Consider the following 26,052-nt stretch of genomic DNA (forward strand, 5'->3'; position numbering starts at 1 on the left):
TTCCCCCGCCCGCCTCAGCCGCACCCAATCACCGCCCGCCGCCCACCTTCACGCGGGGCCGCGAGGCGACCCACCTCCTCCGCGCGCCCGCCAATCCGCGGGCGGGAGGCGAGGGATGGCCCCGCCCCCAGCCCCGCCTCTCCCTGCCCGCGGCCCTCCCGCCTTTCTCCGCCGCTCGCGCGCCACCCGGCCAATGGGCGGCCCGGCTGCGGCGGAGCCCGTCCCCCCCGCTGCCGCGCGGCCAACCAGCGGGCCGCTCCCCGCGCGCCCCGGGTGTGCGCCACGCCGCGCAGGCGCCGCTGGGGCCGCCGCGCTCGCTCTCCCGCTCCCCCCCCGGCCGGCCCCGCCGCGGCGCCCGCCCGAGCGCGGCCCCTTCGGCTGCCGCTCCGCCGGCCCGCCGCCCGTCTGGCCCGTCTGCCGCGGCGCCGCCGCCCGGCCCTCGGCACCGCCGAGCTCCCTACCGCCGCCGCTGCCTGCGCCCCTCCGGCTGCCCCCGGGTCCCCTCGCCCTGCGGGCGAGGCCTGGCAGGGGAAGCCGCTCGCCACCCGCCCCGCGCGGCCGCTCCCTGCCGCGGGGCTGCGGCGCCGCTCGCGGTTCCGGCGAGGCCTGGCGGCGGGGCCTGCTTTTGGCTGTCGCTTCTCCTTTAAGAAAAAAAAAAAACGCCCCGTCGGGCGGCGGGTGAAAGTCGGTGACAAAATGGCGGCCAGCGCAAAGGGGGCGGGGCTTGTGGCCGCCGCACCGCCCACTTCCGTCCAGCCTCCGCGCATGCGCGCTGCCTGCCGGGAGATGTAGTTCCCGTAGGCGGCGGGACGGAAGCGGCCTGGACGGAAGCGGCCGCGGGGCGCGCTGGGAGCTGCGGTCTCCCCTGCTCCGCCGGGCGGGGTCTGCGGAACCGCCTTTCCCGGGGACGGCCCGATGGCGGCGGCCAGGCCTGCCCAAGGGCCCAAGCAGCGCCCCTGCGGCCGCAGGATGTCGGTGACAGATAAGCATGACCGTTGCGTCCTCGGCCCGGGAGCGGGCCACGACCCGCAGGGCTGCGGGGCCTGTGCCAGCATGGCCCCCTACGCTGCCCACCTTCGCTGGGAGCACCTCCGTGCCCTGCTGCGGGCCCGGCCCAGCGGTGGCGCTGACCTGCACCCTGAGCGGGTGAGCTGCAGGGCAGCGAAGGGGAAATCCACGAAGCGGCGGCGTGAGCTCGCCTTCCCTGCCAGTAGCCAGGGCTCTGTCCCAGCACTACAGTTGACGACCCTGCTGGGCCTTCCAGCAGAGCCTGGGAGAGCGGCTCTGCTGAAGGACCTGCTGTTGTCATCTCCAAAAACCTGAGTTACCTCCCCAAATCAAAACTTTCACAGTACCTGACAACACACGCTCCCCGCAGAAGCAGCACTGTCATGTAAGAACCAAACAGAACCCAAAAGCTTCAAGCCCACCAACACTGAAGCCACCACCTTCAAGCAGTTTTGTGTCCCAGTCTCCGCTCCATCCCCTGCACCTGGTGTCAGGACCGGAACTACAATCTGGGGAATCTCAGTAGCTGGGTATGCTCTCAGACCTGGCCAGATCCATCCTCCTAATTGCTGAGGCTGCCTCAAGACCCAGAGAGCCACCTCCAGAACTTGCCGCAGACCCTTTGGTGAGCTCCAGTGCAGCCAGGATGCTTTTGGAACCAAGGATGTCCTCCGGATCTCAAGAGCTGTCTCTCTCACTGGATGAAGCAGTTACCTCAAGTTGAATGCCCCCTCTGCCAACGGTCTCAGAACAGCTCTTATCATCCCCCTGTGAAAGAGTGTCCCCTCACCCCACCTCGCCAACAGTGGGTTGTGACTCATCCAGCTGGAAGCCAGGTGTTGCTTTTGGGGGTGAGGGTTGCTGCTATGATTCTTCTAGAGAGGATGATTTGGCTGATCTTACCTACCATTTTAGAACAGAAGAACAAGAGGGTAATACTTCCACATCAGAAAAATCCATCTTTCCCCCAGTTCTTGAAAAGATTGGCTAAACTGGTTGGATTTCATTTAATTCCATTCCAGGAGTCAACAGGGAGTCTCATTGGTTGGTATCTGGATCAAACACCCTCCTACAATAGAGTTGCCATGCCCTTGCATCCTGTCTTGGACAAGCTGGTAAAGAAAGTATGGCAGACACCCCACACCGTTCCTCCTGTGTCAAAGGAAATTGAGAGAAAATACATCCTCCTTGAAGATGCGGTCGGTTATGTCATTCAACCTGCACACAAGACCATGGTAGTCAAGGCAACAATGGCGAGGGAGAAGGTGGGCCAGGAGCATGGTACTGCACCCCAAAACCCGGAACTGCGACGCCTGGATTCATACGGCCAGAGGGCTTACCAGTCAGTAGCTACAGCCCTCCATGTTGTGGACTATCAAGTCTACATGGCCAGAGGGCAAGTTGAGCTCTGGAAGAAAGTTTCTGCACTAGCAAAACGTCTTCTGCAGGACCAGCATCAGGCCTTCCAGGACATCATTCTCGAGGGCACAGACCCGGCCAGGCATCAAGTGCAAGCAGCCTTTGACGCAGGGGATACGGTGGTGAGAGCCGCTGCCTGGGGGGTGGATGCACGGCGGTCTGCTTGGCTGCAAGCCTCCAGCGTCCACAAGGAGGTCCAAACAAAACTCGAGAACTTACCCTACGCAGGGGAGAATCTCTTTGGGGAACAGGTGGAAGCTACTTTACAAAGAGCCAAAGAAAGGCAGGCCATGCTGTGCTTCCTGAGGTTGGTGTACTGCCCCTCGCCCCCTGCAGCAGGGTTGGGAAGGGGAAAGCTCCTCTGCATAAGCCAGCTTTCACGTCCACTGTTTGTTTCAAGGGTGTGCAGTGCCCTTCTGGGAAGGGTGCCCCATCACAGTAGCAGAACAAGGTGCTCTTCATCTCCGCTCTACAGACAGCAAAAATAAAAGGGAATTCAAAGAGCCTGAGGCATTTAGCTGGTAAATCATGTCTGGTAAACTGATACCCATCAGTGAGATGACTCGGTCTGCCTTTATTTCCTCCCCCTTTTGAGTTTCAAGTCCTAAGCTTTGTTATGTATAACTAGAAAACAAAAGCATGTCCAAATCTCCATTCCTCAGTTCCTGAGAGTGCTCTAATAAACCATCTTATTGTGGAGAACAGCATACGGTCTGATTCCTCTTGGCAAAGACACCGGGCCACGGGGAGGAGGAGTACATTCTAACGTGAAAGTTAAAGAACTAGAAAAGTTTGAGATACTTGCACAGGGATTCCTTCTGTCCCTTCCAGACCAAGGCAAGAGGCTGCCAATTCAGCCTCCTGCAGAAGCTGTGGCAGCGTGCTTTCTCAGCAGTGGCATTTTTTTTTAAAGGCGATGTACAAACCTTCTCCGGAGTTGGTTAGCTGAGTGGTTTAAGGCTCATTTTCAGCACAGAGACAGTTTGGCTGGCTCTTGCTTTTTGTCAGTCCAATGTCAATCTGTTAGTTTCCTTTCAGTTGAAACGTTTCTGTCTCTTCTCAAGAAGGAAATTTCAGCAAGAATTTAAGTCATGTCTGCTACTGCTGTTTGTATTGTAAGTGGCTGAAAATATTCTTTCTCTCCCCAAGGACTTGTCTAGCTGGAAAACTGATTGACATCATTTTCCAAACTAACTGTTCTGCTACAGTTAACCCATACTCTCTGCTATGAAATGACTTTGTATTTATTCTTAAATAGAATCAATTTTATTTCAAACTAGAGAGTCTCGATGCGGGAACTTATTTTCAAGTCGCTGTCGTGACATTTCTCCTTTGTAGGCAAGGCATGGTGTCGCTTAATTCGTGTTAAAATAAGTTGGCTAAACCATTGCACGGAAACATAGCTCAGCCATTTGCGTCTGTTGGGCTTGTGTTTTATAACGGGAAATTTTGTAATACGAAGTTACGGCTCCAGATACTTGTTTACGCTAGGACTCACATTATCACTGGAGGGGGAGAGTAAATCACTGAGAAGTCTAAAAATAACCTGAAACCTTCCGCAGACAGGAAGGTTCTGTTATTTGCAGAAAAGGAAGTGTCTGACGCAATGATCCTGTCTCAAAGTAGCCATAAGGGAACGATACAAGCAGTGCCTTGCCTTGTCTTTTGGGTAGCTCTCAATATTGCTTGTCCTGAAACATATCATGGGACTCAGTTTAGTGTCTCACATGGCTTTTCCTGAGATGGTGCCCTGCTGGATGTCTCTACTGTGAGCAGATAACAAAAGAGCTGTCACCAACATGGAGCGTCAGTAATTAAACGAACCTCGGCGTGCCAGCTTGGTACAAAGGGGCTTAATTCAACCCCGTTCCACCCTGATGGTGCAGATGGGATCAGCAATGGGTGAGAACGGGTGGCCAAGACCGCGTCAGCTTGACCTGTGCAGCAAGCGTTCATTCCTTGGCTGTGCAGGACGCTGCAGCTCCCACTGTGTAGGAGTTTAGTGGACCCATGGAGAGGATGGACTCGGAAGGGGCAGGCTCAGCCCAGCCGTCGACAGAACCTGCGGGTGCCCGTGAGGATGTTTGCGGATCCCGACTGCAGACCCTCTTCCAGGTGCTGACGGGTGTCTGCATCCTGCTGGTCTGCTGCCACAGACCCACTTGCTTTTATTTGGCCTTGAGGTGAACCTCTCCTTCCTCAGGATCCGTAATATTTCTGAAGCAGCCACATCTTGTGTTTCTGGGCCATTTTGTGGAAAATCGCACATCTGGAGGCAGTGCAGTGCTTGATTGCAACCCTTTCTTTGAGAATCTCCTGAAAGCTCTCCCGATGAGGCAAAAAGCTGCCATGGTGAAGCTGCACACAGAACTGGGGCTCCTCTTGCCTGGCAATGCCGGGAAAAAACTGAGGCTTATTTGGCTTTATCTGGAATGTTTTTTTCTTCTGAACAAGCCTCTTTCCTGGGGATGAAATGGAGGGTTGGCAGGAGAGAGGCAAAGCCAGAGAGTGTGGGAGCGAGATCAAAGAGATACCCACAGGGTGGGAGGCGTGGCAGAGGTGAGACACTGGCAAGAAGTGTCGCACATCCGCAGGAGAAGCAGCAGGGATCCATGGGCTTTGGCTTCGTGGCTCATAACTTTTGCTTCCAAGGCTTTTATAGCATCCTTGAAACCCCTGGGTAGCCCGAACTCAGAAGGAGCCTGGCAAGGATGCAGTGAAGCTTGCAGGCTTGCATGGGGCTGGTAGCCAAGGTGTCTGAGATGTTATCCATGCACCTACAAGGTGATGCCTCCTCCAAAAATCCAAGCAAGAGCACAAAGGACATGTCAAGTCACATGCAGCCTCCCCTGCATGTGCCGTCTAGGATTAATCACCATTTAATTAATTGTGATAGGATGATAGACCAGCAAGGGGGAGTGCACCAGCAGCCGCGTGGGGGAAACCCCTTTCGCAGCAGGTTGGAAAAGCAGCTTTGGGGGAGAAACTTGAGCAGGAGGGTTGTGGTGGGACAGGGGGGGAGCATCTTGGTGCCATGCTCCCCCACCATGTCATCCCAGATATCTATACCTCCGGTCTGGGGCATGTTTTGATTGTGGGCATCATTGCACTGCCATCTCCTGCCGTTCCCCTGTCCGCTGGTGCAATGAATATGGCAGTTCTTTACCTCTCTCTGCTGCAGCAGCCTTCGCTTCATCCCCCCACCCCAGATTACTAACCAGTCCGTTGGAGCTGTTCCAACATCCGCTGGCTGCTCTCAGCAGTGCCAAAAGATTCTCTGCTAAAAGGCCAAGCCATAAATATCACTAGATCACCCTCACAGGAGCTGGGCATCGGTGGAGGCACCAGGGATAACGGCAGTACCTGTGGGTCTGTCTTCCCAAATGGTCCCGAACAGTGAGGGACCTGTGCCTGTGTCTCGGGGCAGGCAGACTGCCACCTCAACCTGTGTCTCTACCAGAAACGCCTGCATTGCTCCTGCCTCAAGACACACATTCAGGTGCTCATGGGCTTATCGCCTGAAATGGCTGCATGGGGTGCCCGGAGACTGAAGTGGTCTGGCTCGGGAGAAGCTGAAAAGTCCTAATAGTGGGTAAATCACTCAATTTACCAGCACAGATCACTGCTCTGGTCTGCTGCTGGGTGTTGTGCCTGGCCGGCGGTGACATGCTGAGCGAGTGTATCCTGATGCGTGTAGCGTCAGGGCTGAGCTGTGCCTGGCAGCCGCACACGTGGCACCTCTGGGAAACTTTTAAGTGGCCCAAAGCATTAATGCAGGGAGAGCGTAGCACAGCCACCAGCTTTGGCAGTGCCACCACCGCCTGCACTGCTGCAGTGAGCTAAGTCCTTGCGCTCACGCTGGCTCTAAGTGACACAAAGGGATTTGCTGTTACCTGGAAATCCAAGATGAGGCTCCAAAAGCATCCCCCCAAAAGGCGAGGCTGTGTTGGAGCATGCCAGCATGGTGGGTCCTGTGCCTGCCTCCATCACACCGTCACAAATGCATTTCCACCCAGTGCAGGGATGCCGTCCCTCGTCACATGCGGCCGGTGGCTTCTGGAAAGGGCCTGGGTCTGCAGGACACATGCGCTCTGGCTTCCAGCTGAGAAGCTCAAGGAGCTCGGATGTTTTTATGAGTCAGGAGCTCCCCGGACAACCTGCTGGCCAGTTTCTTCCCTCTCCAGCCCCAACCTGGGGCTGCTCTCAGATCCCCTCGCCCCAGCCGCTGCCACCGCTTTCTGCCTGCTGCCCATCACACATGACGCATAGCACACAACCCACAAAGGAAAAACCCCGAGCGACAAACCCCAGCCCTGGGGGCGGGCGGAGGTGAGGCTGGAGAGCGGAACTAAAAGCCTGCGCAGCCCAGCCTGCCAGCTTGCCGCCCTGCAGGCGCTGCCCCAGCCCCAGCCCCTTGGCCACCGGGACCCCATGCCGAGGCAGGATGGAGGATTTAGGTAAGCCGGGCCCCTCCGGAGCCAGTCCCACGCTCAGGCTTGGTGCAGGGTCGTCTGTTTGGTGGCTCGGGGGAGCCTTGTCCTTCCTCTACCTCAGGGTCAGGTGGGGATGCTGCAGAGGGGGCAGCAATGGAGCCGTACTCCCTGCCATGCCTCCCCCCATCTCAGGGGATGAATGGGGCCCAGGTGGCTGAGTGAGCGCTTGACCGAAAATGGAGAGTGCTTGAATGCAGGAAACAGGCTGCGGCAGTGATGCAATCCCAGCTGCATGCAATGGGGCCAAGCAGCCCAAGGGTGTGACATGACGTCCAAGGGTGCTGGGAGTCATCCCTGGCCCAGGCTGAGGGAGATGGGGTCAGGGAAGCAGCCGTACTGTGGGGAGCACCCTCCTGTTTCCCGACACTTGGGCAGCAAGATACCGAGGGACAGCCAAGGTGGTGAGGTAAAAGCGGAAAGAGAAAGTGCTTTGCCCTCCCTGCGGGAAGCGCCGCTCTGGGTGCACAGAAAGCACCAAGGTTTAGCTCTCCCGTGCCAGGGCTTGTGCTGGGATGAATGTAAGGGCTGATAGATGTTTCTTCATAAGCCAGAGATGGTGCACAGGGGAAGCAGGACCCCTGTTGCCAGCGGCCCCCCACGCTTCAGGAAGGCTGCGCAGTGTGGCAGGCACATCCTGTGTTGGGGATGGGGGTCTGGGTGAGCATGCTCAGGGCCACCACAGCCCTTCAGGGCCTTGGCACCTGGCAGGCAGAAGCTGCTGTGATGCTACTTTTGCTCCTCAGATTTCAGGAGTGGCACAAGACCACTTGGCGGGGGGGGGTGCACAGGCAGGGAGGGCAGCCAGCGGCTGGGGTGCCCGACCCGCGTCTCTCTGTGCAGATGCTTTGCTGGCAGAACTGGAGCAGAGCTCTCACCCAGGCTCCAAGGACTGCATGCTGCAGGTGCCGAGCTCCTGCAAGCAGGATCCGGCCACAGCCGGGCCCCCAGCACCCAGTGGCCATGAGCCGCTTGCCTCGGCGGCCCTGAAGGTAACACCTCAACACTGTGGGACTGGCAGCTGAGACCCTGCTCAGCTTGTGACAGGGGTGGTAGTGGTGGGCAGGCAGTGAAGGGTGCCAGGGGAGCATCCTGCGGGCTCAGCTGCAAGGGTTTGTCCTTCCAGGTGCAGCTGCCGCCTCGGGCTCAGCCTCCAGGGGAGGCTTTGAAGACAGTCTACAGGTAAAACGTGGCCATGGGAGGGCAAAGCCATCTGGGGCTACCCTTTCCATTGCTTGGACACATCCTCTGGGGTCACCTAGCCTCCTGCATGTCCCCCAAAAAACCAGGTCCTTCTGCAAGCTGTGACGGGGGGGGGGGGGGGGGGCTGTATCTTGCATCCCTGCAGCACTGCTGGGGTGAGGGCTGGGCTTCCAGCAGCCCCCTCCCTACCGCATGTGGCCACCCCCTGCCAGCATGTCCCCAGGGAGGCCCCCGTCCCCTGCTGTGGCCTGTGGGGAAAGGGTAGCATCTCATGGGAGTAGAGGGTTCTCAGTCCCGGGCACACTCCAGCCTCGGTATGGAAGCTGCAGCATCCCTCACTCCCTGCTGTGTGTTCAGCAGACCCGTACCGGTCCCGCAGCCGCTGCTCCCCTCGCCCCCGCCCACGGCAGCTGCCCAGCAGCTGGACGAGCTCCTGGCTGACCTGGGCCACATGCAGAGCAAGGTGAGCTTGTCCCTGGGGGAAAGGAGGTTGGGGGCCTGACCCTCACCCAGCCCTCACTCAGCCCTCACCATCCTCCTGCTGCAGCTAGTGGCTGCAGGGCAGGGAGCTGGGGTGCCAGCAGAGCCCTCGCCCTCGCTGGACAACATGCTGGGCAGCCTCACCCGGGACCTGCAGGAGTTGGGCATCACAGCTGCCCCCACTGGCATCTGCACCGCCTGCCGCAAGCCCATCGCCGGCAAGGTGAGCCCCCGTGCCTCCATCCTGGCACCCCTCTCCCCTCGGCTCACGGCATCCCCTGGAGCTGCTCTCACTGCCCCCCCGCCTTCTCGCAGGTGCTCACGGCCCTGGGCAAAACCTGGCACCCTGAGCACTTCACCTGCGCCTGCTGTGGGCAGGAGCTGGGCGGCCAGCCCTTCTTTGAGCGGGGCGGGCGGGCATACTGCGAGGAGGACTACCACCAGGCCTTCTCCCCCCGCTGCGCCTACTGTGCCAGCCCCATCCGTGAGGTAAGCCCCCCTGGCCTCCCACGCCACCCCCCACCGCCACCGGCTGCCTTACCTTGCCTCTTCCTGCAGAAAGTCCTCACGGCCCTGGACCAGACCTGGCACCCCGAGCACTTCTTCTGTGCCCACTGCGGGAAGGTGTTTGGAGATGATGGTATGTCCCAGCGACAAATGTGGGGGTCCTGCCCCCATTGCCCCCACCCTGGGTATCCCCCCCATAGCCCAGCCCTTGGACCCATTGCCTCATCCGACATCCCCCCATAGTCTTTCCCTTGCCTGCCTCGTCTCCTATCCTGGGCACCCCCATGGCCATGCCCCGCTGCCCCCCACTGCAAGCCTCCCCGCAGGTGGGTGCCCATCCCAACACTCTCCCTGCAGGCTTCCATGAGCGGAGCGGGAAGCCGTACTGCCGCCAGGACTTCCTGGCCATGTTTGCCCCGAAATGCCAGGGCTGTGAGCGTCCGGTGACAGACAATTACCTGTCGGCCCTGCAGGGCGTCTGGCACCCCGAGTGCTTCGTGTGCGCGGTGAGTGGGTGGCGAGCTTGCGGGGATGCAGGGGTGAGTGTGTCCCTGAGGCCGTGCCAGCCTTCCCCGTCTCCTTCCCCCCAGGAGTGCCTGAGTGGCTTCGCCATCGGCTCCTTCTTCGAGCTGGAGGGTCGGCCCTACTGTGAGCTGCACTTCCACCAGCGGCAGGGCAGCATCTGCCATGGCTGCAGCCGCCCCGTGACTGGCCGCTGCATCACAGCCGCGGGGCGCAAGTACCACCCCGAGCACTTCATCTGTGCCTACTGCCTGGGCCAGCTGCAGAAAGGCACCTTCCGCGAGCGCGGTGACAAGATGTACTGCCAGGCCTGCCACGACAAGCTCTTCCTTTGACCTCCAGCCCCCAGCCACCCCCCAGCACACAGCCACCCTTCCTGCCTGGCTGGATGTCCCTGGTACCGTCCCCACCATCAACATCCCTGGTGTCTTCCCTGCCAAGCCAGGCATCCCTAGCAATGTCCCTGCTGAGCTAAACATCCCTTGTATTGTCTCACCCATCAATGTCCCTGGCATTGGTCCTGCTGAGCCAAACGTCCCCAGCATTGTCTCTGCCAAGCCAGACATCCCAGGCGTCATTCCTTGTCCCCCTCCCCCCCAAGACATTCCTGGCATTGTCCCTGCCCCAAGCCACACATCCTGGGCATTGTACCCTCCACCTGAAGCAATAAAACACCTGGCCCTACCTTTGACTCTGCTCGCTGGTAGCTTTGGGGACAAGGGCGCAAGGCAAGGTGGGAGGGCTGGAGCCCCCCCCCCAGCCAGGTGCATCCATCAGTGCTCCCCACCACCCACAGCTGCATTGGGTCCCCATCTCCCAGGGTGCTGCAAGCCAGGGGTGACTGCCTCAGCTGCTTTTCCCCTGTAACCCAGAAGACAGCAGCCCCAGCCTCCCTAGGGGAGCAGTTCAAGCTCTGTGCTGCACCATGCAGGAAATCAGCATCACCCGAGCCCTGCATCACTGCAGACCCACATCCTGCTACCACAGGGTAAAAAGAGCTGCTCTGCACCCCAGTGAAATCTTTCCAACAGCAACGCAGCTTCAGTAAAAAGCTGGTTTGAAGCAGAAGCCAGAAAGCTGCTTCCAAAAAGGTATTTCCACAAATTTACAGAATTTCTTTCTCTACTTATTTTCACATGCACAGACAGGTGAAAGCAAAGTGAGTTAACATGTTTCAGCCTGGCTTCGGTATTCCTCAGGAAGGGATGAGTACATTTGCAGCCTAGCTGTGCTCTACAGGGGCAGCTCTTGCTCCAGAGGGCTCCCCCAGCCAGGTTTTTTGAGGACGCACTCAGCACTAGACAAATTATGGTATTTCTTCACTTGTGCAAAGCCTACCAGCCACCAGAAGAGAGGGAAAATTCAGGGAAAGGCTTCGCGGGAGGAAGCCCCAATGCTCTGGGGAGAGGGAGGACTACACAGCCCCAAGTACCCTGCAAAAAGGGTTAGGAACTCAGTACAAAGCAAAGTTTTGGTACTTTTTATTTTTCCTAGAAAGAGGAGGAAATGTCACTCCAGCCCAAGAAAGGGTTTGTCAAAGTGGCATCTTTCAGAGCCACGCACAGCCGAGCGATGCTCAAGAGAACAGCCCTGCCCCTGGAAAAGATGGTCCCAACTGCAAAGCTAAAAACGCTAAGGTGGCAGCCTTAGGTGGAAGGCACACAGACACACTTTAAAAACTTTATTTATATAAAAAAATCATTTTGTTTTAAAAGCGTTACAAGAGTGTGCACAGGAATCAGACAAGGAACTGCTTGTTGCTCCCTGCTCCCCTCCTCCCTAGCCCCACTCCCCACCAGGGCAGGGGTGGCCCAGGAGAGCCAGGGCAGGGGAGGAGAGAAGGGGGTAACCTTTTTTTTGGTTCATTTGCAATTAAAAATTAAAAAAGGAATTAGTGTTTTACATATTTAAATGAAAAGAGAAGTTAGACCCCAGAACAAAACCAAACTGAGCTGAGGTGGGGCTGGAGCCAGGGAGGGCTCAGCCGGAGCTGGGAGGTGCTTTCAGGTAGAGGAGCAGGGAGGAGCAAGGCACCAGTTCTGCCTGCTGCAGCCTCCCCGCTCCCCACATGAGCCCATGGTTCAGGGGGAGCCCCAGGCTGGGGAGGGCTCCCGCTCCAGTTTGCAGCCTCCTACAGAGGCTTCCAGTTGCATAGGGAGCCCAAGGGCTCCCCAAAAGATAACAGCACTTAGATGTGCTCCCCACTACCACAGCAGAGAAGAGGAGGAGTATGTGTATGTCCTAGCTCATGTGGCAACCTAGTCTCCCCAGGACAGGATGCAGATGAGAGCCCTGCACCCTATCAGCGAGGGCAGGGTGGCTGGGATCCCCCCAAAAACAGGCTTCCAGCCCCACTGCAGACAGTTAAGGCTCCCAGCAGGGAAGGGAAGCGCTCAGCCCTGCTGGAAGCCCAGGAAACACCCCTTGCCCAGCAAAGAAGCCAGACAGTACGATTCAAAAGAGCTATTTCACAGTGGCAAAAGAAAGGCACATGTCAAGAGAAAGTCAGAGGGGCACCGCCACAGGCAGCTGGTGCGTGGGGGTGAGAGAGGGGATCCTGGCTCTACCCACTTGCAGCCCCGCCAGCGCCTGCTCCTCAGGCCTGGCACACAGTGTGCCCCAAGAAGCCTGCCTCTCCCCAAAAGCCCTGCCGCATCTCCTCCTTCCACAGGGACCCATTGCCTCCTGCACGGGGAGGCCCAGCCCAAGCCCCCCGCACTGACCATCTTCCCCACATAAGGATTGCTCCTCACACAGTCACGGGGTGGGGGCCAGCAGCCCCATCCAGACCCCTCCACAGGATCCAGAGCCAGATCCCCCTTCCCATGCCCCCAAAGCCTCATCTAGAGCAAAGCAAGAGAACTTATTGCTGTTTTTCCTTCCCCTCACCCCCCCCATGACTCCAGCCCCCCTCACCCTCGTCCTGCCGCCACCAGGGAGGGATGCTCCTGTTGTCCCCACAGCCCTGGTTGAAGAGCGATCCCGCACAAAAATATATCCTATAGGCAACAAAACCCCCAAAACAAACAAACAAAAAAGGCGGCAAGTGAGGTCCCAGTCTCTGTCCCTGCAGACGTCTCCAAACAGAGGGAAGGCGTGGGAAAGAAGGCAGTTCCTGGTCAAGGCAGAGATCCAGAGTCCTTTTGCAGCATCCACGCCGGTCGATCCGGCAGAGTCAGGCAGGAGGGTTTTACTCTCTGGAGAAAGGAGGTGGTGGAGGACAGGGAGGAAGAGTTATTGGTTGAGGTGTCCCAAAACAGGGAGGTGCAGCGGTCTAGAGGAGGCAGAGCGGCCCGGGCTGCCCCTGGGGGATCAGGCCCAGTCATTTGGCTGGCTAGTTGGCACAAACAGTCCAGCAAAAAATCCAAAAATAAGACAAGGTAAAAGTTGGTCCATTTCATCATGAAGAGTTATATATATATATTTATATATATAATATATTATCAACCCAAACTGAGTGGAGGTGGGGACGGCAGCTAGATCTTCTGCTGTGGAGAGAGAGGGAGACATTAGCACACCCAGAGAGCGAGCGAGCAGTGGAGGTGTGATCATGGCCCCGATGGATCAGGCAACGATTGCTGGCAGCAGCGATCAGAGCAGAATTTGGCTTGCCAAAGCACCCCTAACAGCGCAGCAGGATCTGTCACCGCTGTTCAGATTGGGCAGGACACTGCGGGACATACCGACATGGGGGAAAACACGGCAGCATCCTCCTCCGCCTCCTCTACCTCAGGCTGCGATTCCTGCCCCTCCTCCTGCTGCAGACACACGGGGGTTAGTAAGGGCGATGGAGTGGGGAGAGGGGTGTGTGTGTTAGTTGTGGGAGCCCAGTTCTCCCCTCCTCCTGCCAGCCAGGACAGTGATGTGTCATCTCCTGCAACCCAGTCCCGCTCACTCCTCCCTCATTAGGAAGAGCTGCTCACCATCAACGGTGCTGCCTTCACTGGCTCCATATCTCCGAGGTCACCAGATCGGTCCAGTGTCCTGCTGTGGTCCCTCTCATTGAGTGTGGAATAGTTGTCTGGAGCAGGAGAGGGGACAGTCAGTCATGTCACCTCCATGGGAGGCAGCATCATCCCCATAGGATATGTGAGCCCTGCCCCCCCTCCCAGCATACCAAGGAGGCAAAATGCCCCCCTTCCAGTCCCTCTCCTACCTGGTCCCATGTTGCTCATCTGGATCTCCTCCCGGGAGGATTTCTTGTCTACAAGCATGGGAGAGCAGCAGATCAGACACAGCCCCTGCAGCCACGAGCAGCAGAGGAACCACTGCCTACCTCAGCTAGAGGAGACCCAGCTGCAACACTGTTGACCCAAGGATGCTACAGGACCTATGTTAACTGCATGTGTAATTTCTAGCCCTGAGAAGCCACCCAAAGCCCAAATTGATGGCCTTGTGTGAGCAGCTGTGGCTGCCAAGAAAACCAGGGCTGAAGAGCAGGGAGGGGATAAAGACCAGCTGTTCTGGGTACCCACAAGGTGGAAAGATGACAGTGGGGACAGGTGCTGAAGGGAAGGCACATACCTGTTTTTTGGTTCCTGTCGATGAGAGGCAAGGTGCTGTCATCAAACGAGTTGCCTCCCTGGGTCCGAGAGGCATTGCTCAGGCTCACCTGGAACATCAGACAGTGACCACTCACACCCTGGCCCAGACACTCCTTCCCCATTAGCACATCTCACCCCTCCAGCCCCCAACACCAGGACAGACCCAGGAACCCTCCCACAGCCCTTGAGCAAGGGCCCTGAAGCAACCAGAGGGTGCTCCAGAGCCCATGGCTGCACCCACATTAGAGAGTGGAGGCAGCCTGCCTGGACTGGGTCAGGGCAGCACTCAGCCCTTAAGAAGCAAGGACAGTCCCAGCTTTTGGGAAAGAAACTGAGTCCTGGAGAACCGTGTTATTCAGCACTGCCACAGTGGCTTTTAGTGCTGCAAACTTTCCTGCTTGCAGATCTGCATACTTTGTGTGGGACACAGGGCTTAAAGCTTTACAGAGTGTTTCTTCCTTAGTAGAGACTTCCTGCCGGCCATCCACTGAGAAATGGCAGAGGGGACACCTTCAAGGGTCTCCAATCCCACCAGCAAGGTAAGAGCTGAAATCCAGTACTGCTGAGCTCCAGGAACACCCTTCTCCCTGCTGCAGGACCCTACCTACTGCCCCAGCCACAACAGGGCATCCCCATTCCCCCATCCCCATACCTGGAAATCTGACTTCTTCCAGCCTTCCTTCTCCAGGGGCTTCCGCAGCTCTTTATATCCCCAGACTGTCTGCAAGACGAGGGCAGCTGCTCTGACTTCTCTCTCCGAGCGGTTTCTAGAAAGAGGTGAAGGAAGAGATGTTTGGAAATACCCATGGCCTCGAGGAAGCTCCTGGAGAAGCCCCTCTCTGCCCCTTGCATTACCCTTTGAGCAGAGCCTACCCAGATTTGTTGATCAGCACCAACTTCTCAATCCCCTGCGTTTCCCGCAGCTTCTTGGCAGCCTCAAGGTTGTCTACAATTACTTCATTGATGGTGTTGAGGATTGACACCACTGTGTCCTCAGAGAGGTTTTTGGCTGGGGTCTGCTGGCCTCCAGGCAGGTTCTTCACTAGGTTGGGGATGGCATGTTTACCTGGGAAGGGGAAAGAGCTGGGCATGAGCAAGCAAGGAAGAGGACTACAAGGTAAAAAAAAAAATAAAAAGATCACTGCAGAAGGACCAAGGACAGGTGACCAATTTTGATGTCCCTCTCAGGGGAGCTCAGTACATGCTACTCTGGGAGAGGAGCAGTAGACAGACGCTGGGCCCATGCACTTCCTCAGCTGCCAAGATCAGGAGGAAGTTCCTGCCTAACCCGGATGGATAGAGAGCATGATGTCCTCTCCTCCACAGCCCTCACCTATCAGCTCTTTGTTACGCAAGTCGACAGCCAGGTTGCGCAGGGCTCCAGATGCTGCTTTCACCACTCGCTCGCTGTCATGGGTCAGGAGGTCAGCAATGGCAGAGAGTCCCTTCTCCTGGCGCAGCGCCGAGCGGATGTACCGGCCATACTGCAGGGGAGAGGCAGAGCACCACAGTGTAACCTGGGCAGGCAGGGTCTCTCCCTGCTCCTGGGGAGACCACTGGGAGCCTTGCCACCCTTCCCACCTCATCTTGGGAACTGAGGGTCCTGGCTTCACCCATGGTGAGACAGACTGCAAAGGTCCCATTTCTGTCCCGAAGCCCCCCTGCAGGCCAGGCAAGCAAGATTTCCCAGATGGTCTTTCCACACACACCAAGAGAATGCAGGTCAAGGGGCTGCAGAGCAGCCCCAAACCTTCATCCCCTGCCCCCAGCCTACAGAAGGAAAGGAATGGCAGGGAGCTGGCTGCAAGCAGGGACACAGACAGGCAGCCCTTGGGAAGACACAGCTGGCAGGGAGCACAGAGCCCTTAACAGCACGAGAGACCTGGTCCACACCTTAACTATGCTGCTGAACGGTATCTTCTTGGGTAGTGAGCTGTGCACAAAGTGAACAGCCTGAAACGGCAGAGCCTTGGCCATCTACAGCTCTGCTGGTACCCCAAAGGTGATGCTCCCTGCTCCCCAGGGCCCCCTTCCCTGCAACACAGATGAACGTGGACACGGCCAGCTCCGTGAGGCACTCACCGTCCAACTGCCAGCGCATAGGTTCTGAATGGCTCCTGCCGAAGCTTCTAGGATAGCTGGAGTCTTGCTTTCCTTTAGAAGGGAGATGTATATCCGGACCACTTCTGGCTGGAAGAGGAGCTCGTAACCTATCAGAAGAACGTGAGTAGGAAGGACTTACTCAAGGGTTCTGCTAACATCTGACTCATTCAAAGAAGCACTGCTGGGCAGATGAGGCTTTCCAGCTTTTACCCAGGCTCACTGCTCCCTGGAGGCTGGATCCTTGGTACAGACGGGGCCAGGCTGCCCCACAGTACCAGAAAACCCAGTCCCCAGCACCAGCCCTGATCAAGGACATCATGGCTGCTGCCCATCATCCCCAACGCACCGCTGCAGCTCAGGAGAGGTTTGGGCCGAGCCACAGCACTGCTGCCATCAGCAAGGAGACCTCAATTTCAGTACACCTGGCTGAGAAGCACCCAGCCCAGGCAAGGGCACATGGCGGGGCAGCAAACTGGGCAGCCAGGCGCTGTGGTAGCAAAAGGCTCAGCCCACTCTCAGCAGGAGGAAGGGGAAACGCCCCAAGCAAGTGGCCACCAACACCATGTTGAAGAAGCTTGGGTTCAGCTCATCCTCAGAGACTGCAGGCACCAGGTCTCTAGCTCTCCACTACCCTAAGCGAGCAGGCAGGGATCAGGCCTTCAAGTATTAACTGTTTTCCACGGAAACTTCTGTCCAGAAGTGACTTCTAAAGCAGTGGTGAGATTGCAGTTTACAGTTGCGAGGCCAGGTTTTCCATCTTGGTCTCTGTCCTCAGCTGTGGTGAGGGATGTCCCCAGCCCAAAAACAGAGCAGGTAGCTTCTCGGGCTTCCACCAGAGATGGGTGCTGACTCTTCCCACAGCCCAGGTCAGCCTGAGGAGCCACCACTGCATATTTGAGCTGCTCAAATATGGTCAGGTCTGTCCTAAGTTTCCTTGTGATTCTTCTAGCTTGACTCTTCGTACCCCTGGGAGCACCAGGGTCCTCCCAGAAACCACAGGGTGTTTTGGGGCAGAAGGAGCTGAACTCAAGCCCTTGGCTAATGCCTACTGCTTGGCCAGCCAGAGAGGGACTGTGATTCACAGCCCTCTAGGCGGTGAGACACTTGTCACCAGAGGCTTCTTGGAATGACCCTTCCTCATGCTGGAGAGGACTTTAAGGCAGGGCTTTTTGGCTTTAAATCCTGCCTGTTCTTCATGCCCAGGAGAGAAGAGCAGGCAAGAGGGCAGTGCTGAGAAGTCTGAGACCACCATAGAGGACTACCCTTCCTAGGGCTGTGTCACCATGCTGTCCCGCAGTCCCTAGGGCAATAGTTCCCTCTGCACCCCAGGAAGCCTGTCTTGAGGCAGCGCTGACCTCCTCCAAGCACAAGCAGCATCCTCACAACTATCTGTGGCAGAGCTAGTGTTTTGACAGGCACTTGGGCAACCAGAAACATACCTCCTCCAAACCAAACCTTTGCCCATTTGAGAGGCTCACTTCAATGAGAAATCAACTCTACTCACTCCTCTCCTGGACTGCTTGTGGAGAAGCAGCCCTGCGCGCACACGCACACACTGAGGAACATACCTTTGGCTGGAGTTGTTCTTTTGGGAAAATCCACTGTATCAGCACCAGGATCTTCTGGGAGCTTTTTACCTTCAAAGGGCAAGCAGAGAGGCATAAGACACCTCCTCTCCCCACTCATCTCAGCCCAACAGCTCTTTGCCACTCGCTACAAGAACAAGCCCAGAGGTGAGCTGAAGCTAAGTTACCAGCATGTCCCAGGAGGGGACGTCAAGGACATTAGCCACACTGCAGGCAGTACATGCCCAGCTGGGGGGGGGGGGGGGGGGAAACAGAGCTAGAGAAAGCACCCAATCAAACCACGGAAAAATTAAAACCAAGAGCGCACTCACCTCTGGAGAACCATTCGTCTATTGGCGAAGCGGAGAGAAGGACAGGAGAGAGGGGAGGCAGGAGGAGAGAAGTGCCGACAGCATCATGGGGCAGATCATTTGGCAAGAAAGCAAAAGGGAAGGGGAAGGGGCAACACAGGAGAAAAGGGAAGGTGTGGAATTAGTGGACATCTATCCATCACCACCCCACCACCACAGAAACCCACCATTAGCTTGTGTCAAATGCTTTGGGTAAGCTAAGCAGTAGCTCCCAAAGCCAGGGGAGACATGGACCACTGCGTCTCCAGAGAAAGCTGCAGTTTAGCCTTCACACAAGAGATGCCAGAGTAGGAACACAGAGACCCCAGACCACCCTCAAGCTCCACGGTAGTAGATCTGTCTCTATCCCACCTCCCTCCATGCTGCTGCTACCCAACGAACCTTTGCCCTTCTTGGCACCAAAGCAGCTTGCAGCATGGGGCCCAGCGTTGTTGGCAGGGGCCAGAGGTGTCTCCTGGTAGCGCTCAGCATGGGGGATCTCACGGTGGACTTGGTAGGACAAGTTTCTCAGCAGGCACACACAGTTCTCCACCAGCTAGAGAGAAAGCCAGATAGCTTGACTTGGAGCAGCACATGCCCGCCCCATGTCTCCAAGCGAGGGCCCCATCACAGCTTGCAACCCAGAGCCAGGCCAAGGGGGGCTGAACTGGGACCAGGGGGATATGCAGCTCCATCTCAGATGGAGCTGGAGCATACCCCCATCCCAAAGCAGGCATGGCCAGCTCTGCTGGCATGAGTTCATACTCTGCTGGGCGATAAATCTCTCTGCCATAAGCACAAAAGATCCTCAAGGAAAACTCAAGCCAATGCCTCGTCAAGGCAGATCAGGGAGCCCTGAGCCAGGGGATACCAACATGGGGATGAGTTGGTAGACTAGACACCACTAGACCCCTGTTGGAGGGTGAACATTTCTATTGCAAACTGCAGGCTGAGTGCCAGACACCTCCTGGTCAAACAGTACCCAGGTCATACCCCACGCAGGCTCTCTCTTCCTGAGCAGAGATCGTGGAAAGGCATAAGCCTGGACTGGGTTTTCTCAAGCTAGTCCTGTCAGACCAAATCCCTCCCTGGTGAAGATTCCCCCGTCCATTCTTCATCCGTCTTGGGATGAACCCAGCTTCAGCCACCATGAACAGCAGAGCACTGCTAGAGCTGGTTGACAAGGGCAGAGCTCTACATGTGCCCCAACAACACCCCCGTTGTACTACCTTGCTGTCTGAGTCCTTCTGGCCGATCTCAGACTGGACGATGTAGATCAGGGCATCCACCAGCCCGTCACATTCCCGCAGCTTCCGACGGGCCTCGCTCCGCTCTGAGCTCACGTTCCTGGCAGGCAGGAGAGAACAGTCATGGGAGAGACAGCTGAAGGCAGGTGAAGAACAGCCCTCACCCAGTAGAGCTCAAACCAGAGAAAGACTCCTGTAGCTCCCCTCCACTGAGAGAAACACCTCCAAAATCAAGGACTGCACCACCAGCAGCTGTCCTAGGAGAGCAGCTCCTCTGCAGACCTCCTTTGGCAGTTCCAGAAAGCTAGCAGGAGCAGCCAGGGAGGAGTGTTACAGCAGCCCCAGTCCATGCCAGCTCTCGGTTGGTAGCCCCCCTCCCATACCTAAGGCAGCCGGCGGTGTTGGTGAGCACTGACTCCCACTCGATATGGCGGGGTTTCGAGTCCTCATTGGGTTCCCGCTCCCAGCCTGAGTGGGGAATGACAACCTCATCAGTCAGGGCATGCAGTGCATGATCCACAATGGCCATCTTGATGGAGTCGTGCGAGGACAGGTTCCACAGTGTTCCTGCAATGCCACAAGTGGGAGGTGATCGATCAGATCATGTGGGCTTAAAAACCTGCACTGTGCATCCCTCACCCAACGGATTAGCCCCTCCTTCTCCTCCCTGGAGCCATTACCTGTGATGACCTCTGTGAGGTCCATGTCATGGGCCTTCCGCAACAGGCGCACCAGAGCAGGTACCCCATCGCAGTTCTTGATGGCAATCTTATTGTCTTGGTCCTTGCCAAAGGAGATGTTCTTGAGGGCTCCACAGGCACCATAGTGCACCTCTTTCTTGGGGTGGTCTAGCAACCCCACCAGCACAGGAATGCCCTTCAGCTTGCGCACCTCCGTCTTCACCTTGTCGTTACGGTAGCAGAGGTGCTGCAGGTAGGCAGCTGCATTGGACTTGACGGCATCCAGCCGGAAGCTCAGCATGGCTATTACCTCCGGCAGTTCTGGCTGGCGCCAGTTACCTGGGGCCGGACCTCCCTTCCGCAGGCTGTCCAGACTAGCCAAGCTACCCCGCTCATGCTGAGCCAGGGGGGCCCAGTAGTACCGGTCAGGGGCCACTTCATCCACCAGCATGTCTTCATAACTCCTAGGAGAGAAGACAGCAGGCATCAGCACGAGCCCTAGACCTGGGGGGGGATGCTGTACCCCCTCCAAGCCACCAGAAGATGGTCTGAAGCGCACACAGTGTCTAGTCACCACTACCTTGCTGGAGTGCACCGTGCAGACTCCCATCAAGGGCTGGGAGCCAGGCAGCAGAGCAGTGTTGGGGCACCTTCCTGCTCCCCACACAGGGTCCAGCTGGAGTCCATAGCTGCAGGAGGTGACCCCCATGCATCCCCAGGCCCGCTCAGGAAGCGGGCGGTTGTTCCCCAGGAGAAGGCAGCCTCAACAGCTATTCCAGTCCCTTCCCACTCAGCGGGTTTAGTTTTGGGTCAGAGGCTGGATCCTGGTCTCTGCATAACCTCCACGGAGGCAGGAGCCAGCCCCAAAGGCACAAAAAAACAATTTGGGCCTGCAGCCACTAGAGGGCAAGTTCATACCACAACATATTGCTGGGAGAGCAAATCACCCAGGAGTTCCCCAGGCCCGTTACACCGCCACTGCGTGGGTGCAGCAAGCGCCCAGAGTCCAGTTTCAGGCCATCCAGTTCTCTGTTGCGCTGTCTGGCTGTATCCAACACTGCATCCCATCACCCCAGCTGCCCCGCAGCAGCCCAGGACACACAAGCTGCTGCCAGACCAAGCCACTGCCATTATTTCAGAGCGTCATGGCTAGAACAAAGATTTTTAGCCAGGATGGGGCTCAAACTCTTTTTCCGGCAGATGCCCAGTGATATACCCAAGTTGCACTGCTGCCCGGAGGATGGGCTTAGTTGGGCATCAAGGGACACCTGGGCTCCAGGGATCAACCTCACTGCTCCCAGTTCAAGCATGGGGAAGAGCTGTGGTCCCACACCCCCTGCCCTGGTGAGGTGCGGTTCACCCACAAACCTAGCAGCACTGGGAATGAGCCCCAGCAAACACATGGAAGCTGCAAGAAAGTGTAACTAGTCCCCCATGCGCCAAGGTGATATTTAACACCCCCAGAACATGCACCACACAAAATCCCGGATTCTCACCCTATTTTTGTAGTCACTGGCAATATAATCCTTCCCCCACCTAGGCAGAGGACTCCAGCGATTTCCAACAGAAGGGGATGGGAGGGGACTTGGCACTTAAACAGAGGGACCTGACCGCTGCTGTCACCCCTGCTGTGCCAGGGCACTGGGGACACACAACCAGGGTCCAAGATGAGGTACCATCCTCTGGCTCACACCTGCCTTGGGGACTCCTCAGCCACCTTCTGAGCTCCCAAATCAGGTGCAGGCAGCCCCCTGCCCCTAAGCAGGCAGGGGAAGTTGCAATGAAGGATGGTAGCAGGTTCTGCTCCTTACGCCACTGCTTCCCCTACAGCCTCTGGTACGGGACTCGCCAAAGCCACCGGCTCCAGGTGGCAGCCACTTTCACAGCCACATCCCTCTCAGGTGCTGCTGCACAGCACCACCAAGGATGGTGGCAGTGGGCTGCGAGGTTGGCTTTCAGTATGTCCTGACAGGGAAACGCGCTGCTTGCCACATGACTTGGCTACTAAGAGATGCCAAGGAGTCCAGCTGCCCCGGGGAGTTGCTCCCCGCTGCTGCAGCGCACAGTGCTCAGTGCACCGCACCGACCACCAACACCATCCCCGCAGCAGGACAAGGCAAGAGCAAGATGCAGCCGAGTGCCAGTGTCACAAACAAGCCACCCGATGCTTGTCAACACAGCCAGCAGCTGACCCTGCTCCCATGTCAAGACTCACGTGCCCCAAAAGGGAGCTCCTGCCCAGCCGCAAGGGTCATTCAGTGCTGGATACCCCCCTGCCCCTCCAGGCGAGATGGGGCTGGCAGGGAGGGGGGAGCACACCCTGGGCTGCTGCTAAACCCCTCTTCCCCTGCAGAGAGGGACCTCCGAGAAGAGCCGCAGGAGAGGGGACCTGCACACTTTGCAGCCAATGGCAGCCAGCACACGCTGCGTCTCTCGGCTCAACACACTCCATCTCCCGTGTGCCTGGCAAGCTGCCTCCCTGAAGGAAGTCATTAACAGCCAGGCCCCTGCTCAAGACAAACATCTCTGAGGCAGGGGGGATGCTGATCTCTCCTGTTCCCATTCCTGCAAGCTGGGCAGCTGAGCACAGATGGTAACTGAGAAGGCAGGGGACAAGCCAAGCTCAACAGCACCTGGATTCCACAGATTGCTGCGATCTTTATCGGTCTGCCTGGGGAGGGAGAGCCTGCTCATAGGCCGCACCAACTCATCTTCCATACCCTGCACCATCCCTGCAGGACAAGGTGACATCTCCACCAGGGCTGCTCCTTGGCCGTGCTTGGAAGTGGGACCTTCTCCCCCTCTATTGTGACCCAAGTCCTCCGGTCTCCCACCCAGCTGCAGCTCCCATACCTGGCTCCTCTAACTCCTGTCTTCCAGGATCTGGAGGGGCAGGAAGAGCACAGACACCATCCAGCCCAGAGGACTCGTGGTCTCAAAGGCCGAGCAGTTCAGATCGGGCCATCCAGGAAGGGCTTCTGCCCCCGTGTGCTGGGCAGGACACAAACCCAGGGAAGGTTTGCAAGCCAGAGCCTTCTGTCTTGGCTGGCATTCGCTCCCTCCACAGCCCCAGGCTGGACTGAAGCAGCCACAGGTTGCACATGCCTGCTTAACCCCTTCTGCCCAAGCTGCTCACCGAGGGGCTAGCCTGACTGCCAGGTGCTCAAAACTGCTAACGCTGGCTTCTCGCAGCCTGCTTGAGTCTGTGCACGCAGTGAGGGCAGCAGCCTTGCCTGCCCTCCTCTAGCCGGCACAAGCTTCACAAGGCAAGGCGGGTCAGGGAAATTAATCTGGGTGAACAACCACCCCAACTGGCTCAGCACAGCAACAAACACTTGTGCTGCACAAGCCAAAAGGACAAAGCTCCTCCTTTAGTCCCTTCAACAGCCAGGAGCTGCCGTGGATTTACAGTACGTGCCTCAAGACAGGTGGATCTCCAGCACAGGCTGGCAAGAGCCTCCTTTCCCTCGGGTCTCTCCCTCCTGCCTCGATTTTATGCCCTAGGAGCTTAAGCAGCCTATGCTCAGCCTTACCTGTCCCCCCCAGCCCCAGGGTACTCAGGAGACGTACATCCATCCTAGCCTGCTGACACAGCCCCCTCCCCATCTCTTGGACCCAGGCTCAGCCCCTTGCTCCATTCCTACCTCACCACCCTCTGAGCCCTCCTCCAGCACCTCCCCAAACCCCGCTTGACAGCCCAGGCAGCAAGCAGAGCAGGTTGTGAGGCTTAAGCAGGCAGCAGCAGTGTTTGTGCAAGAGACACAGCTGGCACAAGACACCAGTCTACAGGAGTCGTGGCCTCAGGCATGTAACATCCCAGGATGCCCTGCCACGTGCCTGGCAGGGCAGTTAAAGGACCACCAAGACCCTGCTCTGGCTGCCCGAGGGCAGCCGCAGCCTGGTGGGGCAGTTGCTCAGCAGTCAGGCTGGAGGAGCTGCTAATCACCCCCAGACAAACGAGGGAAGAAGCTACTACTGCCAAACAGGTTGAGCAGCTTCTCCCACCCTGCCCTGCCCGAGGGCCTTGCTGCAGGAATGCTCCCTGGTGCACTGCGGGGCTGAGCCTTGCTCACACCAGCCATGGGCTCAGCACAGCTCCCCAGGGCTGCTCTCAGCTCGGCAAGAGCACGATCATGAGGCTACTGCTACTTCTGATGCAGGGCTGTGCCGCACACCCCACACCAGGCACGGTTCCCAGCAGGATAAGCCAGGCTGGGGCGCAGATGAGCCTGCCGTCCCACTAGCAGAACGGGCGGCACAGAGAGGGAAGGGCCTGGAGCTACATCCAACCACCCAGTGGAACTCCTTGCTGCAGGATGACCGGCTCAATTAGCACTGAGTTTTAACCACCAATTAAGCAGACAATTAGAAGCGGATGCAAGTTTTCTCCTGCATGAGCTGCGTGTGACTCAGCTCATGGTATTGTCTCTGCGATCCTCCTTCCTCCAGAGAGGGTGAAGTTAAAAAGGGACCCCTGTTGTGGTTTAACCTGGCAGGCACTAACTTTATCCCAGCCAAAACCAGGACAACCCCACAGCATCCCCCGCCCCAGTGCCTCCTGCCATGTACCTGAGCCGCCGCCGAGGATCAGATGGGGTCCCTGCCCGCCTGGCCGTGCCATAGTCAGACATAAGCCCGTAGTCCACATCTTCAAAGCCCACGCTGCGCTGGTCATCCTCCAGGCCATATGGCTCGGGGTGGAAGTGGTTGAGGTCCATGTTGCTGCCCCCGACACGCACTTGAGGCTGGGGGCCATAGATGTCCTGGCGGCTGGGGGCCCGGTAGGTGTCCATGGAAGGGCGGTAGCGCTCGTCAATGCGGGTGACACGGGACAGGCTGCCGTAGCTGTGATCACTGCCCGGGTAGCCGTCCTCGTAGGGGCGGCCATAGCCGTCGGGATAGTGGTAGTTACGAGGGAGAGTGGCTGTGCCCGGCTGGCTCAGGTAGCTGCCAGGGCCCCCATTGCCATTCTTGCGGAAGTTCCTGTCCATGGTCTGGACGTAGTTGCTGGTGACGGGGGAGGTTTCCAAAGGTAACCCATCAGGCCCCACCGGCACCTGCTGCACCGTCCGCGTGGTCACAGTCTTCACCACTTTCTTCACCTAGAGGGACGGATGCAGGACACACTCCCATCAGGAAATCCACCACACCCCTGCATCCCCAGATTCCCCTTCCAGCCCAGCGCCTTACTCCAGGCAGATTTCACACCCCGTTTCAGCTCACAGCACGGCAAGCTGGCAGAGATCACAGCTGTAGCACCCCAGCCATCAGGTTCCCTGACCAGAGCCCTGTCCCTCCATGCGCTCCCCAGGCCTGTACCGTGGTCTCTGTACGCCGGGTTGTCCCATCGTCTGATGTCTCCACAGACACAACTGACATAGCCCCTTCTGGATCCTCCTCCATGGTGTACGTCTCCTCCACGATCTGGCCCGGGTCCTGCATCCTGGGAATTGTGCTGTACAAGAGGTGGCTGTGGTCCTGAGGGGAGCAAGGGACAGGCAGTCAGCCCCCCACCACCAACACTGGCCTCCCTGGATTGAGCCGGCCAAGAGATCTCACCTCTTGGGGAGCCCTGATATCCTCTTGCATGGGAGGGGATACCAAAAACCCCACACCCAAAGCCTCTTCAAGCCAGGGCAGCCAGATTAGAAACACAAGTCCCCCTCTCCCACCTAGAGTGGGGACACTGGAGCCCTGCACCCCCCCACCCAGCAAGCAGGCTGCCCACAGCCAGAGGGCTCAGCTCCCCCTACCTGCGGCCCGTTGAGCTTCAGATCTGGATATTTCTGCCTTTCCAGGTCAGCATCGCCCAAGAAACGGCCGTTCTGAAACACACAGCACCACAGCAGGCCTGTTACTAGACTGATGTCCCACTGCCGGGATGCCATATATCCATCCCACCTTCCCTGCCAGGCCCTGAGCAGGCCATCTCCT

The 26,052-nt window shown here is 57.8% G+C and overlaps 2 protein-coding genes across 10 annotated transcripts in view; one reads left to right on the top strand and one right to left on the bottom strand.

The window, feature by feature from the left end:
• Positions 1–6,830: 6,830 nt before the first annotated feature.
• On the top strand, positions 6,831–10,308 carry LPXN (leupaxin). The gene is made up of 9 exons (XM_076343309.1): positions 6,831–6,884; positions 7,761–7,909; positions 8,044–8,099; positions 8,481–8,583; positions 8,668–8,823; positions 8,916–9,089; positions 9,159–9,240; positions 9,465–9,613; positions 9,698–10,308. Exons 1-9 carry the CDS (start codon positions 6,872–6,874, stop codon positions 9,962–9,964), a joined length of 1,149 nt encoding a protein of 382 aa, XP_076199424.1. The 5' UTR covers positions 6,831–6,871; the 3' UTR covers positions 9,965–10,308.
• A 2,237-nt stretch (positions 10,309–12,545) lies between these two features.
• The window catches only part of CTNND1 (catenin delta 1), a 31,600-nt gene continuing 18,093 nt past the window's right edge, over positions 12,546–26,052 (bottom strand). For 2 of the 9 annotated variants that reach the window (XM_076343569.1, XM_076343561.1), the window contains 18 exons: positions 25,872–25,943; positions 25,438–25,596; positions 24,688–25,220; positions 20,119–20,582; positions 19,822–20,005; positions 19,421–19,538; positions 18,594–18,747; positions 18,174–18,191; positions 17,845–17,913; positions 16,256–16,383; positions 15,507–15,657; positions 15,047–15,239; positions 14,826–14,940; positions 14,154–14,241; positions 13,786–13,833; positions 13,553–13,650; positions 13,313–13,387; positions 12,755–13,117 (listed from right to left, as the gene is read on the bottom strand). In XM_076343569.1, coding sequence (XP_076199684.1) covers positions 13,106–13,117; positions 13,313–13,387; positions 13,553–13,650; positions 13,786–13,833; positions 14,154–14,241; positions 14,826–14,940; positions 15,047–15,239; positions 15,507–15,657; positions 16,256–16,383; positions 17,845–17,913; positions 18,174–18,191; positions 18,594–18,747; positions 19,421–19,538; positions 19,822–20,005; positions 20,119–20,582; positions 24,688–25,220; positions 25,438–25,560 — 2,571 coding nt within the window. In that variant the 5' untranslated portion in view covers positions 25,561–25,596; positions 25,872–25,943 and the 3' untranslated portion in view covers positions 12,755–13,105. The other 7 variants (XM_076343562.1, XM_076343563.1, XM_076343564.1 and 4 more) reach the window with 7 other exon arrangements.

Source organism: Aptenodytes patagonicus, chromosome 7 (assembly GCF_965638725.1).
Source record: "Aptenodytes patagonicus chromosome 7, bAptPat1.pri.cur, whole genome shotgun sequence".
In the NCBI taxonomy this organism is placed as follows: domain Eukaryota; kingdom Metazoa; phylum Chordata; class Aves; order Sphenisciformes; family Spheniscidae; genus Aptenodytes; species Aptenodytes patagonicus.

Bases quoted from the DNA above. Each gene is read 5' to 3' on its own strand.
- LPXN (XM_076343309.1), top strand. The intron at 8,100-8,480 runs GTAAAACGTGGC...TGTGTTCAGCAG, and splicing joins GCTTTGAAGACAGTCTACAG to ACCCGTACCGGTCCCGCAGC. The intron at 9,614-9,697 runs GTGAGTGGGTGG...CCTTCCCCCCAG, and splicing joins CCGAGTGCTTCGTGTGCGCG to GAGTGCCTGAGTGGCTTCGC.